The 18,021-nt window shown below is 51.1% G+C and overlaps 1 protein-coding gene across 2 annotated transcripts in view; it reads right to left on the bottom strand.

Moving 5' to 3' along the window:
* Nucleotides 1-17,439, bottom strand: part of BMP7 (bone morphogenetic protein 7) — an 88,618-nt gene extending 71,179 nt beyond the window's left edge. For both annotated transcript variants that reach the window (XM_059039176.2, XM_067012538.1), the window contains exon 1: nt 16,823-17,439. In XM_059039176.2, the coding sequence (XP_058895159.1) occupies nt 16,823-17,240 (418 nt within the window). In that variant the 5' untranslated portion in view covers nt 17,241-17,439. The remainder of the gene's footprint in view (nt 1-16,822) is intronic.
* Nucleotides 17,440-18,021: the final 582 nt, after the last annotated feature.

Below are 18,021 nucleotides of genomic sequence, written 5' to 3'. Positions count from 1 at the left end.
AAGCAAAATATTTTTCAGAACCATCTCCCACCCCTTTCTACTCCCAGCAGATTTCCTCTGGTGCCTCACTGGTTAGAACACCATCCCCTGTCCATTCCATCCTGCTAGGGAAGCTGGTAAGGCAAGTATGTGGCTAGCCAGAGAGCTGTGACTACAAGTTGCTGTGGGTGGCCATCTTTCTCCCAATAGGCAGGGTAGCAGAGGAATCCAGTGGGGCAGAGGTCAGAGGGAAGCTATTCAGTGAGGGACATGGAGAGAATAACCCCTAGACTCTAAGGACATTCTAGTTGCTGTTATGTCCTTTCCCAGGTCTTGGGGATGCATCGATTTCCTATTTATTCTCCTTCAACTAGTTTGAATATATTTTCTTGCCTGCAACCAAAAAATTCTGTTACATATAATTTTGTTCACACCAAACCCACACTGCACAGAAACAACACCTGAAAACACCTTCTACCTCCTTTTCCACTGATCATCTCTTCCAACCAGTGGGCCCAGGGATATACCCAGACCCTCTCACATTGGTCTCTCTTGGAAACAAGCAGAAGTAACCCATGTGCCCAGAACCCACTTGCTGGAAAAAGTTCTTACAGGCTTTCAGGGTACCAACAAGGTTCTACCAGGATAGCAGGGCTTCCGTCCAAGTAGCTCTCCACCCTCGGCTCACCAACAATGACACAGATTCTTAACATGCCTTGAGTATCTTGATCTGTTCATCCTCTACCCAGATGGAAACAGGAGCCACCCGTCCCACAAGCAGAACTCAGACCAAGCCCCACCTGGCCTCTGTTTTCTTCCATGGGACAATGATTCTGACCTTTTCAGATCATTTCCAAAAAGTTTTGCCACTTGTCTAAGGAGATGGTGATAAAATAAAGATAGTTTTCAGCAGGCAACTGGCTGTTGGCCAGAATCCCACGCAGTCTTCAAAGTCAGGGCGAGAGGTATACCTACTCACAGGTTCGAGTTTAAAGAGAAACTGAAGTCTCTCCATGGGCTGCAGAGGGTCTGGTTGAATTAATGCCAACATGCAACCCAACTTCTGCATATATTCACTGTGGCACGCTATTATTTGGAGACTTTGGAAACTAGCTTAGGGTCCCCATTTATCTGGGCATAGTGAAGAGTTGAGTCAAATCACACGCGCAGATAACTTCTGTAAATCCACCTATACACCACATAGGCAACAACGACAAAGAGGGAGAGAGAAACAACTTAGATTATTTGAATGTGGCTACACAATGAACACTTCCAATGCACTTTCCTTCCCCACGCTTTCCCTCCTAATGTGTGGGCCAGAAGCCAGTTTCATTCCTTTCCATCCTTCCTTGTAGCAAGATCTGGCCTTGTGAACCAGTTTGGGCCAGGGGACTTACAGAGAAGTCTTCTAGGGAATGTCTAGGAAGCCAGGAGACAGATAAGCAAGGAGAGCTCTTTGGACCCTTTCCCTTTCTCTTGCCTTGAACATGAGATTATATGAAGATGTGATATCTGGGGCTGTAGCAGCCGTCCTGTAACCGTGAGGTAACAGACATAAGGCATTTGAGGATGGTGAAGGCAAGGGGGAAAGCTCATGGATACCTGGATGACATTACTGAGCTGCTACCCCAAACTTGGAATCACTTTGCAGAAGACTTGCTGTTATGGGAGATATTGACATGTTTTTAAATGCTGAAGCCACTGTTAGGCAGGTTTACTGTGACTTAGAACAAGTCCTAAATGAGACATCATTCCTCTCCACAGAAACAAGGAGCAGGCTTTGGGAGGTATATATATATATATCTTACAGCACTTCCTATTCATGAGAGTGGTGCTAGTGTTTAAAAATAAGTATTTTCGGGGACGTCCCTGGCAGTCCAGTGGTTAAGAATCCGCCTCCACTACAGGGGACACAGGTTCGATCCCTGGTCGGGGAACTAAGAGCCCGCACGCCTCGGGGCAACTAAGCCCGCGAGCCACAACTAGAGAGAAGCCCGCGAGCCCCAGCGAAAGATCCCGTGTGCTGCAACCAAGACTCGATGCAGCCAAAAAATAAATAAATAAATATTTTTTTAAAAAGGTATTTTGGTATCATATAGCACGAAACTTAAGCCAGCTGTTTCATCTCATGGGCCACGGAAGAAGTGGCAAGCTACCGCAATGCTGGAAGAAAAACCAGCAGCGGAGACTTATACAGAGTGTGTCTACCTCCAACATGGCAGCCTCCTAAGGGATTCCAAGGGTAATTTTCACTCTGCCCAATTTCTGTCTGACCCACTGCCCCCACAAAGGTGCAAATGCAGCATCACACTGTTCTTAAAATGTCCAGGCCTCGTCAAAATCTATAATGGGAGTTGAATAAATAATATAAATACGATTTTTCAAACGTGAAGCTGCTTAGGAAAATGCAGGGTCTTAAATGTGAGGATCCAAGTTGGACCTGGAGAGGAACTTAGAGGCGTCCCCAGTGAGGATGAATCAGGACATCAGGCCATAGCCATGTTTACAGAAGGACCTAAAAGAGATTCTGCAGCCAGACTGGGCTCCAAAGGCAGTACCAGGAGCAGCCCCTGTTTACTGAGAGATGGCTGCCATCATCCCATTTAATCCCAGCTGCCCTGGGCCCTAAGCCACACCATATGAGGGGGGAACTGCTATGAACTAAATTGGGTCCCCCAAATTCATGTATTGAACCCTAACCTCCAACAGGATGGTATTAGGAGGTGGGGTCTTTGGGAGGTGATCAGGTGTAGATGAGGTCATGAAGGGATGGGATTATTGCCCTTATAAAAAGAGGAAGAGACTTGAGCCCTCTCCCCATCATGTGAGGACACAGCAAGGGGGCAGCTGTCTGCAAGCCAGAGAGAATAGAACCCAGCCATGCACGCACCTTGATCTCGGACTTCCAGCCTCCAAAACTACGAGAAATAAACGTCTGATGTTTCAGCTACTCAGGAGATGGTATTTCGTTATGGGAGCCCAAGCTGACTAAGACAGAAGCTGGGTCCCAGAGCACTTGAATGTGCATGAGGTCACACACCAGTGACCTGGGACTCAAAGCCAGACAGACCTGCTGTCCCCAGAGCTGGGCAAATGACTTGTCACCCCTGAATCCCAGTTTCCTCACACATAGAATAAATGTGGAAATCGTGCTCTTTGAAGAATGACCGGCATGGGTGGGTCCTCACTTCAGGTGGAGTCAGTTGCCCATATCAAAAAATGTCGGGCACAGGAAATGCTACTAAGTCTGACATAAACAGAGTTCAGGAAAAAAAAAAAAAAAAGAGAGAGAGAGAGAGAGAAAAGGGTACAATTTTACTATGAAATTTTTATTATTTATTTTTTTAAAGAGTAGGCCAGCCCATAGACAAGTGTCTAAATCCGAGGCGTTGTCTGTACCCTAAGCTGGCGGACATACGGAGGGCTAGTCCTGATGATCTGGTGTTTCCTTAAACCTCTGCATGGATAAACACAGATTATAATCAGCAAGAGGTAACTTTCTAGTATAAAAGGACTCATAATAACAAAACCAGCTTCCTGGTTTGCCTCGTGCCCAGTCAACAGAGGCCAGCTTCCAGCTTCATCACGGGACATCCCGGCTAAGGGAGGACCACCCCGACCCAAATCCCACAGCGCTCAGTTGGCGGGACACGTGCCCACGCCGCTCGCATCCCCAGAAGGTGCCAGGCAGTGCATCGCACCCTGCCCTACACGCCGGGGGGAGCTGCACGGAGGACCTGCACAGGCAGGCCACCCCCAGAGTGGTCTGAGTTTGGGGCAGGCAAGTGACAGCATCGCTGCCGGCCACTAACGTTATGTACGGGGCACCAGCTGCCACGTGGGCACCATGCTCAGCTCTCCTCCCGCCACCGCGGAGGGGACGGGTCCTGACAGCAGCCCAGGTGGCAGGTGCCAACACGAATCCAGAGGAGGAAATGGGGACCCAGAGTTTCATAACCTGCCCAAGGACCTAACAAGTAGCAGAGGTGGGATTTAGACTCAGGCCCTACCCCAGAGCCAGGCTTAACGACCCACTGGAGACGTTTTAGAACAATTTTTTTTAAAAGACAACATGGGACGGGGCTGCTGAGATGAAGCGAATGTAGGAAAAGCTGTGCAGTCTACCTGATCACTTTGGTGGGAATGTGTGATGCGTGACCCACATGAAAGATGCCAGGAAGTCTTCAGAAGAGCCATCTGTTTTGTTTGGTTTTTTTTTTTTTTGCGGTACGCGGGCCTCTCACTGTTGTGGCCTGTCCCTTTGCGGAGCACAGGCTCCGGACGCGCAGGCGCAGCGGCCACGGCTCACGGGCCCAGCCGCTCCGCGGCACGTGGGATCCTCCTGGACTGGGCCACGAACCCGTGTCCCCTGCATCGGCAGGCGGACTCTCAACCGCTGCGCCACCAGGGAAGCCCTAGCCATCTGTTTAACTAAGAGTTTGTTCAAACTCAGAGGAGGCCCTCCGACATCCGGGAAGAGACAGGGTTGTCTACGTGTCACTGGACGTCTGCAGAGGACAGAGGGGTCAGATAAAACTCAGACTTTTTTCCTATTTACCCTTCCCCAGGTAGAGGGTATAGGCAGTCTATAGCAGGAGTCATCAAACTTCTATAGCAGGCCAGATAATAAATATTCTAGGCTTTGGAGACCGCACCGTCTCTGTTGCAACCACTCGACTCTGTGGATGGAGCATGAAAGCAGCCACAGACAAGACGCAAACAAAACGAGTTCCGATAAAGCGTTATAGACACTGGAGTCTGAATTTCATCTCATTTTCACATCATGGAATATTCTTCTTTTATCATCCTTTTTGAAAAATGTAAGAGCCATTCTGGCTCACAGTCTGCACAAAAATCAGCGGGTCTCCCTGCGTTATTTATTGTAGCTCTGAGCTGCAGTGAGAAATGGAAAACGCAGCTTCCTTGCTCACCGCCCCTCCCCGCAGCAAGTTACCGGCTGGAGGGGAACAAGGTAAGAGAGAGGTTTGCCCTATTTCCTCCTGAGAAGCTGGCGGAGGGAAATAAAGAGAGATCAGTTCTAAGTGTGTGTTTAATAAGTTTTTAGTATCATCGGGCAAAAGGTGCTGTAAAAATATTTTGGTTCCCGGGAGACGATGCCTGCTCTTGAGAGATTTGACCTCCTTTTCATCTCCAGGCTGTTTCAAATCCAGGCAGAGCTGGGTCCCCAGGAGAGGGCTCACGTTTTGATTGAGCTCTGCCTTCCTTTCAACCGGAAAACGATCCATCCATCCGAAAATGCCGCTTTCCCCGCTCCTGGCCATGGGCCAATGGGTTTGAAGCAAAGGCTCCCAAGTCAATTTCCAAGTTGGAGGAAAGTTGCCCTAAGCCAGTGGTTCTCCCCCGGGGGCCCCTTTGCCCCTCAGGGCACATCCTGGCTATGTCTGGAGACACTGTGGTGGTCAAACTGGAGGCCACTCCTGGCCGCGCATGCGTGGAGCTCAGGGACGCTCCTCAACATTCTACAGCGCACAGGATGCCCCCCAGCAGAGAAGAGTCGGGCTGAGAATGTCAGTGGTGCTGCGGGTGGGAAAGAAAAGGCCACTTCCGAGTTCCTAGGGTGTCTGAGGCACATGAGACCCAGAGATTTCTGGATCTCCTCCCCCATCCCCCCGCCCCCCAGTATATTAAGACAATTAGGAGATCTGGGTTTAAGCAGGTATAAGGCAAGTGGCTTCATTTACTGTTTCCTCCTAAAGGAAATGACCAACGAGTGCCTCCACCCTATAAACGTTTACTAGCCCTGGAAGGTTCTGAGGCCCCGCTGCCATTTTTAAGGGCTTCTCCCTCAACAAATGTTAGGTCAAGTGAGTCAGAAAATGGAACCTGAGAAGGGGGAAGAGGGTGGGGGGACATTTCACAAAGTTCAGGACCAAGAGGAAAACTGAAAGACCTAAAACGACCCCCTACCCGCTCTTTCTTGCTTATAAACGGAGGACCGCGTTACCCGGGGCATCTCGTGAACCGAAGCAGGGAGGGTTTTAAAGGTCTCGGGACGCTGCCACGTGGGGTTTTCGTTTGCTGGCTGAGGCCCCGTCATGTTAATGGGTCTGTGGATTGATGAGTTATTGGCCTTTGGGGCGTGATACCCTGAATACACTCTAAGACGGGCTCCCTGGGGCCACACCACCAAGAGCCACCCCAGGGCTGAGCTTCCGGCCAAGACTCTCTTGTCTCCAGTAGGAGAGATTTCTGATTCATTGGTGCTTGGAAAAATGTAATCACAAAGAAGAATGCAGAGGAAAATGTAACTACCATCCAGGTACCCGCAACTAAGAATTTGCGGGAGTTAATATCACGGTTGCTTCCCGTTTTCCCCATAAACTTTTAATTTTAGAATAACTTTATAGAAAAGTTGCAAAGACAGTATAAAGTTCCCGTGGACCCTCACCCAGCCTCCCCCAAGGTTCACATCTTCCATAACCGTGGGACACTTGTCAAAAATAAGAATTTAATATCGATGTGTTACTATTAACCAGACTCCTGATTTTTTTCAGATTGCACCAGTTTTTCCACTATTGCCCTTGTTCTGTTCCAAGATCCAGTCCAGGATACCACACTGCACTTCCGAATGGTTTCTTACTATTAAAATAAAGGAAACTTGACCAGAACAGTTGGAATTTATTTAAAATTTCTCCCCAATCCCATCCCTTGCCTGCCTTCCCAAAGGCGATTGGTGTGAGTCCTACCGCCATGTTTCCACAGTGTTACCACACATATGTGAGCCCACAAACAATACCCAGTATTATCCGGTGCTCTCGTGTGTGTCTGTTTTGACACAACGACAAACGCTTACACCCTAAACATCCTGCTACAACTGGCTTTCTCCCTCCTGACATTCTGTTTGAGTCTTAAGTTGATACATAAAAAAGAAATTCTTGCATTCCCTTCTGCTTTATTACACGTTTATAAATAAATTTACTACAAATTTATTTCTCCAATCCCCTGCTCATGGACATTTAGGCTGGTGGTGACTTGATGCTATTACAAACAATATCCAATATTTATTCCAGTACATATGACTAAAAACCACTTCCATGATCTTTTCAATACAGCGTCTTGAGGTAGCGCTATTAAAATACCAGTCCCTAGCTGCCACTGGAATTTTCCCATCAAGTGGGTGTGGGGTGCATGCAGGAGCCCCAGTACATGGGCACTCGGGGCCCTTTGCCCTGTCGATAATTCTTAAGCCACAGAGACAGAGCAGAGGGGAGTTTCCACAAGCAGGATGGATAATGAAGGGGAAGGCGTGAGCTGCTTATCTTTATCTTCCTCTTCAGAGCACAGAACCACAAAGTCAAGGTCAAGGGCTTGGAGGCTGTTCTGGTGGTCACATCGCCACTGCCCTCGTGCCCCGTCTCCCCCATTCACACACCTCCACGGGGCCAGGAGGAAGAGTGAATGCGTTTACATTCGGCAAGAGCTGGTTTCAAACGCCAACCCCACCACTTCCTAGCTCTGCAAGTTCGGGGCCCTTCAGTCTCTTCCTCCTTAAAATGGGAATGATACGACTTGCTTTGCAGAACCTGAGAGAATGAAATAAGGAGCCTGATAAGGGAGGCTGTTATAAATCCATTCGTGCTACAGAAAGATCACACCCTCCCACTTTATCACTATGATTTACTTCAACGATGCATTTAGATAATGAAGGAGTCTCTGAATTCAGTTTCTAGGTTCAGCCTTGCAAGATACTGCCTGGACGAGGAAGTGCCTCTGAAGCCCAGGAAGAAAAAGCGAGACTTCATGACAAGACAGTCACCTGCACAGCCGGGACAAACACCGGCTAGGGCAAGAGGAGCCTCTTGAGCTGGGACCAGAGTCAGGCTCCTTAATTCTCTGGGTAGTGAACCCGAGTGCAGCTGAAGCGTGCTTTTGCTGAAAGACAAGTCCTAAAGAGGCGAGTCATTTTACAAGTGGGAATGGAGAGAAGTGGTTATTCTTGTTGAACCACGTGAATGCCTCAGTGATCAGGAAGATTCTAGAAACACTGGTCTCCAAAATGGGGTGCAAGCACTTAGGGGAGGCAGGAGAGATCCACTGGGACGTGGGGTGGGAAATGTTATCATCGCAACTAAGTAAATTTCAAGAACTGACAGACGTCAGGGAAGATGGGAATTTTACGAGCTGAGCTTCAACGAACATCTCTGCATAACTGATGGATGAGATTGAAAAACACAGACCTTGTTTTCAGTAACTCAGCCAACCATTCACCTGTTCTACTTCCATCGTTTTGCCCCGTGAGAGAGGCTTCGCCTACGACAGGGCGGTCGTCACGAGTGCCCCTTCCCAGGCTCTTTCTAATATGCTCCCCTTTCCAAGCTTGGGGTGGGACTGTCATCTCCTGCCACCTTGGGTCAGGTCTGACCACGTGACAGGCTGTGACCAATGAAATGCAGGCAGAAGCGCCCGTGTAGCTTCCTGCTGGAAAGATGAAAAGCCCGTGCACAAGCCACAGTTTGTCTTTCCCTTTGGGACCGTAACGGGTGACATTCAAGAGGGCGGCAGCTCCATGGGCCTGGAGATCTGAACACCTTCCCGCCCAGCCAATGTGCAGAGCCCCCTGCCAACCCACGATGCAGCCGTTAACAAAAGAACAACAAAGCTCTGTGGTTTCAAGCTACCGAGATTGTGGGGTTCTTTGTGACCTCTTGATGTTGACTAGATGAAGGATCAAAATAATCAAAATTTAGGAGCAGACCTTTAGCTCGCTGACCCCAAACTGTTGAACCATGAGCTGTGAAAGATCAAATTCCATCACACTGAAAATCTTAGGGACAGCAGAATGACATTTGTCTTGCTAATGAATTAAACCTGTAATCTTTGCATTAATTACTAATGATGCATGACTTAAAATGTGTATCAATGAACATCAGAATTTGGTATTTTTTTTTATCTTTAGTGCCTCCTTCTTAAACTTCTATTTTAGTCTTTGTTTTATAAAGTGCACACCATCCTAAAACAGGAGTAGTTATACGATCTATTTCTGTCTAGGGTGTGCACTCAAAGATTCCCTAGCGGGGATGCAAGATCAAAAAACACTTGAAGACGCTGCCGTGTGACATCTCACCCCTTTCACGCACGCAAGCTGCCAATGTCTGAGTACCTTCTGTGCCATGAGAATTCTGCAAGGCAGTGCTAGAGCGGGACGGGGAGAATGTCTGAGAAAATAATCAAGAAGAAGTCCTTTATCAAAAGCCCAAACACAAGCCATCGAAACCCCAGAATAACCCTCCTGCCTTTAAGTGCACTGTTACATTGCTGAGCAGACGAGCACGCGGGCCATTCTAGGTGGACGGTCATGCCAACGGCTTGGATTCTTTCTTTTTTCTTCAAACTACATGAAGGCAAGAGAGAGGCTGGCATTACAAGACGGTACAGGCCTAACTCCAATGTTTAAAACCATGCAAGTCCGCAATTTTGGAAACAGTGCAAGTTTTTATTCACAGCCAAATTTAATTAAGCCAGACAACAAAAGGGTGAAACTTGAAAGCTACTCTGGGGAGATAAAGATGTGAAAGAATGACACGTGACCTCAAAGATGTGGGAACCTTAATACTCGCTAAGTCAGAGTTTTCTAATGGTACAGAAAGAGCGGAAGAGAATTTATGGGAAACCTTGTGTGAGAAAGCCCACCCCGAGACTCAGGCCCCGGAGACCTTCACCATCCTCTGGTCTCCAGAGGCTTCTAAAGGCACTGAATCCACTTGGGATTTTGTTATCCCAACCCCAGCTGGGAGAACGGGGGCGGGGGGTGGGGGCAGTCTTACACCTGCTCCTGTAAAAAGTGGGGAAGTTGTGCTGGTCTGTTAATGAATGCTTCGGGCTTGTCACTCCCTTGAAGGAAAAGACAATTTGTACTTTGACCACCTTCCAAGGAAGGGGTGGGAAGAAATATGTCAGTAATGTGAGTTTTTGAAATTAAAAGTTTTCATTTTGGAATAATTTTCTATTCAGAGAAAAGTTGCAGGGATAGTAGAGAGTTCCTGTACACCCCTCATACAAGTTTTAGGTTCCCTAGTAGGAAAGCTTTTAAATAGCCATAGATGCTTAAAATCGAGGGAAAGTCAGCATTAGACTCTACTTATCCTCAGATAAGTCTGGTGTGCTCAGATTTCACTGATCTCTGAAGAGGAGGAAAATGCATGTGTCGGGGGTTGGTGGGGGATACTCATATATACAAAGATATACATCTTGGGGGCCATTTTCTTCACATCTCTAAAACGACATGGGTGGCTTAATCTTGGTACTTTAAGATCAAGTACTTAAAAATGGAAATTTGGACTATTATACCAAAGTGAACAGTGATCTAGCCACCAAAATACAAGCAAGGTTTACCATTTATTATGCACCTACTTGGTGCCCGACTCTACCCACCAGAGATATGATTTTGCCTTCATGAGGGTCTGCGGAGGAGGGGATTCTTAACCAGATTTCCAAAACGAAGAAACAAACTCAGAGACGTTAAGTAACATGCTCAAGGTCACACAGCTAATAGGCAACCAATAGTGGAAACAGACACATGGGTTGAAGCTGTGTCTAAAGAGAATCAGTGTGGATGCCATTCTGTTCTCTCTTGCCAAGTCACACCCTCTGCTGTCACCGAGAACTTCCGTTACACGGCAGTGAAGCCCCCCAACCCCCCACCCCATATATCACCCAGAATTAGCTGCAAAGTGTCAGGAAACTTGGCCAGGCAGCCCCAAGCATCAGCGAGGGCTGGAAGCCTTCACCGTGAAGCCCTTTATAGAAAGCCGCAGTTGGCAGCCCGCGCTCCTGCATGGGAACAAATTAACATTGGCATTCCAAACACAGGAAAGGAAGGAAATTGGAAACACAGTTTATACTTGGCCAGCTCTTTGAAATACTGTACCATGCTACCGACATCAATTAATGAAAAGCAGGGTTGTGCTGAGAGGCCCTGGTTTGCAAATGCATTAACACACGTTAAACATGTTTGTACAGGAACTGGATTGTAAGCACCCTGGCTCCAAAACAATAAAGCCATTTACCCTAAAACTGGTGATCTTGGAGTTGTCATTAATTCAATCCACTCCACGCGGATCAGCAAAGGCTTTTCTCGGCTCCCAGCAATGCCTCCCGACACAAATGTTGAAAGGACGGCATAGCACACGCTACTCTGAGTCTCACATAAGTAAGTGTCAAGCTTCATGCGCTGCTAATATGCCCCCAAATCATAAACACTCCACCTTGGAGAGCGGGGGAATCACACAGCGGCAGCCCTGGTATTCATCGGCACTGCCATTTCACATCGGGTTAGAGCAATTTTTCCCCGCAGAAGGTTAACTGGGAAATATCTGTTCCATATTAAGAAATACCAAGTCACATTTTTTGTCAAATATTATTTGTCAAATGCCATTTGCTGCAAAACCCAGATTTCAAGTGCAGCTGAACACACAGCTAATACCGAACGGTTCACATAATAGCTGTGGTTGTACATGGGATCATTTGCAGTGAAAGCACCCCCCTTCCTCTATAAACTGTTTCAGGAATTGGAAAGGAAAGCATCTGAATCTCTGGAATAAATAAAGTACTGTGCCTTGAGCTGCCCAGTACAAAGGACCCAGCATGCTGGGAGAACAGACGCAGAACAACCAAAAAGGCAACTGCCGCTTCGCTTCACAATTTTGTAAGAATGCTTAAAACATTTTACATCACGGGGGTGAATCGCAACCTATCTGGCTCGCAAAGACAGAGTCGGCAGGTTTCTTGAAAGACCAGCCTCTTCACGCACCGCACCCACCGGTACAGGCACCTGCGACCGACCACATTCTGGGTCCAGACGACCAACATCGCTGATGTGGCCGCCCCGCTCCCTCGAGACCCAGGTGACATCACCCCACGACTCCACATCGACCCGGGATCCATCAAGTCGGAGCACTTCGGGTGTGCAAAGCTAAATGTGTTATCATTTTTACCTCAAATTAACAGTTTCTATGTAAATATTGGTATCTCCTCACCCCACGAAGGCGAGAGGAGGCAAAATGGCACCGGCGCGTTTGACTTAAACTAATTAAAAGCAGAGGGTCATGCAATTCAACGTATTGATTTTACCAGTGGGACTTGAATCTTTTACAACAAGCGTACACAGCTGCAGCGCTCTCCCACCGCCACGTTTTACAGGCTAATCCGTGCATTCCTTCTGACAATAACGTGACAGGTCCCACTCATCCCTGCCTCTGCCCTAACCCCGGTGACACTGCCAGAGTGCATTAAGGCAGAGGCCGGCCAAAAAGCAGCCGTGCCGACAGCCCCCAGCTAGGTCTGAAGAGTGATCGCCAAAGAATGAACGTGGCCAGCCACTTGGTGCAAAGGGCTCTCCATTCAAAAGAGTCAGCTGGTGAAATGCATGGGCAAGCTGGGGAAGGGTGGAGACTGGGGGAGTGTTAGGACACTCTGGTTCTTGCAACAGGCCAAATATGACCTTACCCAACAGGGAAAAAAAAAAGATATTAAAGCGATAGGGGTGATCAATCAACTTAGATGAGGCTCTCTCTGGAATGAAGTCATCATCGTCTCCCAGCTCGGTGGACATGTGATATTCGCTCACATCGCAGGCACGCTGGTGGTCAGGGGTTCGCGGGCCAGCTGTGTTTATCTCGGCAGAGGCTTGACAGGCTACGAAGCTACGGAAGGCCCCGACCCGAAGGCCGCAGGAGCTGCATCTCAGAAGCTGTTTCCTCTCTCTGTGCGTTCGGAGGAGCGCCCCCCACCTTCGCTTCCCTAGGCCTCCTCCCTAACACCTTCAAGGGCCGCCCCACGACCAAGTGACAACTCTGGAATAAACAGCAAAACTGGCCACGCGAGCTGGCGTCCAGGCTTCGGCCTTAACCTGCTCTGATTCCAGAAGGGAAACACAAAGACCCCCCAGAGTTCAAATCTGGGTCACACAGACCCTTGGGGGGAGGGGGGAGAAGATCTGTGATTTATATGAGCAGGAAAATGAGGTTTAAAAGAAGTGATGTTGAAAGGGTTACTGAAAACACAGCTGTTGGTGCACTCCTATAGCGAAGACACTCTGCAAAAAGAGAGAAAGAAAGAAAGAAGGAGGGAAGGCTGTGTGACATCTATATTAACCTCTGGCTGCTCAGCAGTGAGGGCCGGCACTCCAGTGCTGGAATGTGGGGCAGCCCCTTCCAAATTTTAACACAAGCCAGGTTACAGCTGCGAGCGCCTGTAGCCTGTGCTCCCTCGGCAAAGCACTCCCTGAAGGAAATTTTTAAACTGTAACAGAATCTTTTTCTAATACTCTACAGTGGTAGGGCCTGTTCTGAAGGGGCAAAAGGAGAGATCTTAATGCCAAACACTTGTCAACAAAAAGCATCGCCAGATGGTATAAAATAAAAGTAAAACTGGACGGCCTTCTCCCCGCTCCTCGGCTACGTGAACAAAAGCCACTTTTAGACACTGAGTCCAATAAGGGTAGGTTTCCAACTTCCCCTTTTTTTAATTTAGCTTCAAAGATTAAACAAATTTGGTTCCTTCAGAACCTGGACCAGAGATAAATGTGTATCGCACACCCCCAGTGCCAGGGGCTTCTCTAGAAGATCCCAAAAGGAGATGCTGGATTTCTCCAAAGCAAGAAGGGGCCGGGGGGCGGGGGGGGGGGGGCGGGCAGGGCAGCTATCTTGGGGATTCAGTCTGCAGAACTCACATTGCCTGGGGACAGTTTAAGAGAGGGTAGCCTGTTTTGAATTCCAAACTGAAGTCTGCACAGAGGAGTTGGGGGCTTGTTAATCCAAACCAGTTTACAAATCTCGCCATTGAACTTAAGAGGCCCAGCCTGGGAAGATGTAAGTCTCCCTCCGGCAGCTCAGCTAGCATTACAGGGGCTTTATTGTACAGGCTGGTCTTTGTCACAAGGTGCGGTCTGAGGTCCTCACTCTCAGCACCTGGTTTTGTCATAAATTCTCCTCTAGTTCCCTCTCTAGTTTAGATCCCACTCAGCCTGGCAAAAAGCTTGAATTCTGAGGAGAACGACTTAGAGGAACAAAAACCAGTTTGGCTGCAGACGGAAGAATAAACGCACCAGCTCTGCAAAAGCCTTCAGACTTCAGGCCGAAGTCCCCCAGAGCACTGCAGGACAGCGGCGGTAGGCAATGAGGGAGGAGGGGGCGGTGGAAGGAGGAGGGGGCTTTGAGGGGAGGAGAGGGTGGTGGAGAAAGTCAGCCTCCCTTCAAGGTCTCCCCCAGCTCCCCTGCAAGGTAACAAGCAATAGCTGCATAGGAACAAACGACGTTTTGCTCACTCTTAGTAAAGCGTGAGACTAAACGCATCTTTAGAAAACTTTGTATGTTACAGGTCGGTATGACCTGCAATCCAAGGAAAAAGCGTGTGCTTCTTCTCAGCTTCCAGGCAGGTCTCCTACATGCCCCCTCCAACCCCACTGCTACCCCCCAGCCCCTCCTGTGGCAAAATCCCAGAAGCCCACAAAACGGAAGGGACAGGCGGTTTATTCCCATGCTGCTGCCGAGCAGAAATTAGAGGGCAACCTTAGAAACATCTACAGGAAGCGTCTTGCCCAACTGCGGTCCAGGTCTTCACCAAACTAATTACCGAGAAAGTTTTAGGGACTGAGAAAGAAAGAAAACAAGGTCAGTGCACTCTGTTAAAAGCCACTCTGCCATCTAATTTGGAGTGATGTTCCAGAAAGCAAGACCTGAGAAAGTCAGGACTGTCCCACAAAGCCCAAAGCCAGCCTGACTGATTAAGAGGCTCAGACAAGCCGGTCTTTGTCCTTTCAAGATGAAAGAAATGGGACTAACGGGTTGAAAGGTGTGTGTACAGCCAGAGGAGGAAAACCACCCAGCTGTGGTCTTCCCAAACGAGTCCCAGCTTGCTCCCCCCTACCAAGGGGCAGCAAACAGCCCTGCCCCAAGTTTCCCAGAGGTGCCCAGTTCGCAGCCTGGTCCTTTTCTGGCATGGGAGGAGCCCGTGTCTGGCCACGCGGTTGGTCCGTAAGCAGCGGGGTGCTTTTTGCACTGCGTTTGCAGAGCCCTCCACAGAAGCCAGGGCTTACAAATACCTTTTTAATGACCTCAGCCAGGCTCTGAAGGCCGCCATTGGGACCTACTGGCATTCACTGGGAGTCACAGGTATCCAACAGAACAGAAGAGACCATAAATCCCCAGCCAGAGAAAGGGCCCTGGTTAACCCCTGGCTTCAGGATGGATACAGAGCTCTGCTTTAATTGATTTATTTATATGTACGTTTTGGGGATTTTTCTTTAGCTTCTAGTATAGGTCACAAATACACATTGAAAAAAAAAAATCATACACAAAACTGCAGACAATGAAAAATCAGGCCCCAGCTCCCAAATCCCTAAGGCCCCAGCCCCAGTTCTGCCCTGCCCCCATAAAAATCTATTTCCAATCCAGGGCGTCTTCCTCCAGTGGGAAAGCATGATATACAAGCACGTATGTAACCTCACTGATCTGCACCTTGCTTTTTTCCACCCCATACATCTTGGAGATTGTTCTAAATCAGGACATATGGAGCTGTCTCATTCTAACAGGCTGCCTAGTATAATTTAAACTTTCTTGAAGTCATTTTGGCATCTAAACCTCCCACCCCTTGCTCGCTGAAACTCGTTTCACTATTTGATTTTGGGCTATTATTAAGGACAGACAATGGCGTCCCGGGAACTCCAGGGACCTTATCTGGCGCGGGAAGCATTAAGGGTTGATCCGCGCTTCCCGGCGCCTTCCATCCACGCCCCAGGTGCGCCGCGGGGGGCTTCAGGATCATTATTTCCCTGTTGACACAGCGCCGGTGGGCGTGAGTTTGCTGTCTTGACTTCGTTCGTATTTTCGCAGCAAGTGACACTTGTAGAATGAAAGCGGCTCGGGAAACAGCGCTATCGGGGCGTGTTATCTCAGAAACCAAATATTTGATCCTGAGCCCTATAGCGCGCAGTCGGGGGTTAGTCTGAGCAAGTCTGGTGAATGTGCACAGATGGAGCGAGAGCACCACCCCCGCCGCAGCGCCAGCCTCCGATCCCCGGGGCCGTCGCGGCTCCAGTCGGAAGCCGGCTCCCCTAGCCTCCCCCGGCGGCGTCTGCTGGGAGATCCCTCGCCACCCAATAGCCAGAAGCCGTGGTTTGCGCGCCACACGTGATAAACGCTGAAAATGGATTCTGCCCGTCCGGGACCTATCATTAAATATTTAAAATAGAAAGGTCGCAATGGCAACGTGTTTTCCCCAGCTCCGGCCAGGAGAGCTGAGAGCGAGAGGGGCGCCCAGCGGTCAGGAAAGGGGCCCCGGGGCGCTCGGGGCGCGCAGCACGCTACGGCGGGCGCACCGCGAGGGGACAGGTAGGGCTTGCCAGGGCGGGGAAGGGAGCGCAACGCCCGCGATGCCAGGGCCGGGCAGGGCAGAGAGGGGCTCAGAAGGGGCGGGAAGTCAGCTTCGCGGAGCAGGGCCCTTTAAATCCAGGTAGCGCGGGCCCAGCCGGACGGGCACAGCTCACATGACCGAGCCCCGCGCTTTGAACTGAGCCGCGGCCCGCCCGGCGCCTCCCGCCCCAGAGGTGCAGTCGCCGACTTAACCCAGACAGGGCTTCAGACCGGTCCTTACTTCCCCCGAACTCCCACAGGCCAGATGAGCCCGGCTCGCCCTACCTGGGGAGCGCGCGCGCGCCTTGGGGTCCACTAAGGCACGGGGGTGGGAGACCCTCGGCCAGGCACGGCCGTTTTGAAAACTACCGGGAGTGGAAAGATGGGCGGGCTGGATGTAAGACGCGGCGCCCTCCCTGTCCCAAAGCGACTCCTGACCAAGACGCGCGCCCCTCCCTCCCGCCTTCACTCACCGAGGTTGACGAAGCTCATGACCATGTCGGCGTCGGTGAGAAAGTGGCTGTCTTGCAGGCTGGCCAGAGGGGGGCCCTGGGTACTGAAGACGGCCTTGTAGGGGTAGGAGAAGCCCTGGCCGTCGGGCCCGCCGCCCTCCTCCACCGCCATGGCATTGTACAGGTCCAGCATGAACATGGGCGCCGAGTTGTGCTTGCCCTGGAGGTGGGGGCGCGGGCGATGGGGCAAGCCCAAGATGGAGAGGATCTCGCGCTGCATCTCCCGCCGCTCCTGGCTGCGGAGGCGCCGGTGGATGAAGCTTGAGTGCACCTCGTTGTCCAGGCTGAAGTCGGCCAGGGCGGAGCGCAGCAGGAACAGGGGCGCCCAGAGCGCCACGAAGCTGTGGGGCGCCGCGGCGCGCAGCGAGCGCACGTGCATCGCGCCGGCTCTACGCGCGACCCGGGCTCCGGGCACCCGGCACCGGGGCCCGCGCCGCCCCAGGTGTCGGAGCGGGGCAGGCGGCCGTCCACGCCGCTCGGTCACTTGCTGTAGACGGGCCCCTCGGCGCCCGCGCCGGACATGGCCCCTCCCCGGCCGGCTGAGCTCTGCCCGGACCCCCGCCCCCGGCTCGGCGCTGGCCCCGGGGCCCCTCGCCCCGCACTCGCCCGGGCGCACCGCGGGGCTCGGAAACCGGCTCGAGCGAGCGAGAGCGCGAGCAAAGAGGCGGGCGCGGGTGGGAGGAGCAGCCAGCAAACCTAGGAGCCGGGAGAGCGAGCGCCGGGGTGGCAGCGAGGCGGCGGGCGAGCGGGCGCTCCTTCCTCCGGCTCCTCTCGCGCTCTTGCTCTTGGGCGGCGGGGATCCACCCTCTTCCGAACTCCGGCGCCCAGAAGAGGGGCCCCAGGTCGCTCTCACAGCCCTGCGCGCCCTTGATCGCACGAGAGGCCGCCTCGGGAGCCCCAGAGTGGTACGCGCTGGGGCCTGGGAGGAGGAGGAGGAGGGGGAGGAGGAGGACGGGCTTCCAAGGGCCCCTCCCGCGTCGGCGGCCTCCCACCTGCCCTCGGCCCCGCCCTCCCCCCAGCGGCGCCCAATGGGTTCATTCATTCCTTCTAGTGCGCTCTGCAAATATTTACCAAGTGCCCACAGGGTGCCCAGCGCCGGGCCGGGCGCCGCGGGGATGCGGAGAGAGGAATCCGAGCCGGCCCTGCTTTCTCCGCACTCG

The sequence above is a fragment of the Kogia breviceps genome, chromosome 14 (assembly GCF_026419965.1).
Source record: "Kogia breviceps isolate mKogBre1 chromosome 14, mKogBre1 haplotype 1, whole genome shotgun sequence".
NCBI classification, from domain to species: Eukaryota; Metazoa; Chordata; class Mammalia; order Artiodactyla; family Physeteridae; genus Kogia; species Kogia breviceps.
Note: the sequence above shows the minus strand (reverse complement) of the source record. Positions and strands in the feature narration are given on the sequence as shown.